This window comes from Aplysia californica, unplaced genomic scaffold, assembly GCF_000002075.1.
Source record: "Aplysia californica isolate F4 #8 unplaced genomic scaffold, AplCal3.0 scaffold00031, whole genome shotgun sequence".
Taxonomy (NCBI): Eukaryota; Metazoa; Mollusca; class Gastropoda; order Aplysiida; family Aplysiidae; genus Aplysia; species Aplysia californica.
Genome location: NW_004797301.1, coordinates 1,033,340 through 1,035,124, shown reverse-complemented (window position 1 = coordinate 1,035,124; position 1,785 = coordinate 1,033,340). Strand labels below are relative to the sequence as shown.

At 39.6% G+C, this 1,785-nt stretch overlaps 1 protein-coding gene across 2 annotated transcripts in view; it reads right to left on the bottom strand.

Annotated features, from left to right (window-relative positions):
• The window catches only part of LOC101853600 (clathrin heavy chain 1), a 44,966-nt gene extending 43,818 nt beyond the window's left edge, over nucleotides 1-1,148 (bottom strand). For both annotated transcript variants that reach the window (XM_005091509.3, XM_005091510.3), the window contains exon 1: nucleotides 973-1,148. In XM_005091509.3, coding sequence (XP_005091566.1) covers nucleotides 973-1,014 — 42 coding nt within the window. In that variant the 5' untranslated portion in view covers nucleotides 1,015-1,148. The remainder of the gene's footprint in view (nucleotides 1-972) is intronic.
• Nucleotides 1,149-1,785: the final 637 nt, after the last annotated feature.

Sequence of the window (1,785 nt, the reverse complement as noted above, 5' to 3'; positions counted from 1 at the left end):
TTTCACCCGCTCTTTCACTCACACTGTCTCTCCATCCACAGCTCAGTTCGTCATACGTTCAAAAGTTGCCCACTGGTCATGTTTAGTTAGTGTGTGTACATGTGCATGATGGTGGTGTGTGTGTGGTGGGTGTTACTGAAGGTTGTCTGTAGGCGGTGTTCCTTCTTCCCAGATCAGAGGCAGAATGAAAGTTGGCGCCGAACTCTCGCAATAAATAGGCAAAAAATCACGAGACCGGAAGCCGGAAACCATTCCGAGAAATAAAGATCGGCACTATTTCTCCGAACGTTCTGAGAAATAGTCACTTCGTTTGGAGAAAGCGTACTAGATCTAGATATCTAGAATCTATGTAAAGTTTGTACTAAAAACTAACCCTAGAATTCAATTTAGATTTTGAAAGCACTTCATCATGTGTAACCCAAACCAAAAAAGAAAAGTTATAGTTTTGTAAAGATTAAGTCAACAATTAGAATCTAGGAGAATAGACTATAGAATAGACTGGATGTGACACAACAAGGTTATCCTCCCCCTGCCACTCCCCCTTTTTACCCCCAGTCCTTCACTGCCTTTAAATAATATGGATTTACAGTCTGGAAAGTATGATAAAATGTGCAAAATTAACTGCGATTAGATAAATACAAAGCTGTAAATGCTGCCAACTCCTCCCCAATTTATGCTTCCGGTTATATCATTACACTCTTTCATTTCGAAGGAGAAACTACCTGCCCGGTGCCATGTCATCATCATGACTCACTCTGGCAGCACTTTCAAAATAAACACCTGAAACACGTCAATTCAGATCAATATGATATCAATCACTGACGACTGCAAACTCTACGAGACATATGCATGCCCTGAACAAGTGAAACTATCAAAAATTAACCAAATATACTCTTTCAGTCGTCCCCGAGGGGCGTGTTTTCAGAAACGTAAGAAGCCTGGGTAGAGGACAAGAATACAATTTCTTTTTACCTGCACATGCTCCTGGAACCGAATTGGTAACGCCGTCGACATGGCTGTAAGCCAATCCTCTCACGCACTGACACCAGTCGAAATAAAATTGTATCCCTGTCTCAACCAGTCAAGATTATGATCTTTCACTGTTGCACTGCCACACAGTTTGCAGTAAGATGGCTGCCGCCGGTGGTCTAAAAGGAAAGTAGTGCAAGCTGAAACTCAGAACATTATCCCAAAAAATCAAAATTTTTTGTAGCTTATATTTAAAAAACAATTTTGTTTTTTAACTTAACAAAGAATATTAACACGAATTATATGTTAATCTAAAAAGCATTTTACTACAAACAACGAACAAAATCACGGCACTATGTAACTGTATTGAGATAATATATTCTTCCGCACAAAGAGGCGTCTACATCGTGGGAGTCGAAGCCGATAAACAACACGGAAGTCGGTTGGTCGGCTGTTAGAATGAGAAGAATTTGGGGCTCGTTCGTTATTTTGCAAGAATCATACATTTCCAAAACAATTTGACACGGAAGTTCTTCGTTTTTCTCTTAGTACTTAATATTTCAGGCTTATATTTTTTATCAAAAGGTACGTTGTATCTGTAGCACCTCTTTGGAAGACTTAACGTATACATTACTCTCATAAAAACGAAGAGCTCCCTCGGTATAAACGTGTATTAGCATTACGCACGACATTGGCTAACTTATAAATAGCCTCTATATGTTTGCGTGGTAAGGATTCAATTTCGCAAGAACCGGTTTATTTGTTTTCGGAATTACTCGGTTTGGGCTTCTATGCGATTTTGTGAGGAATGGGGGG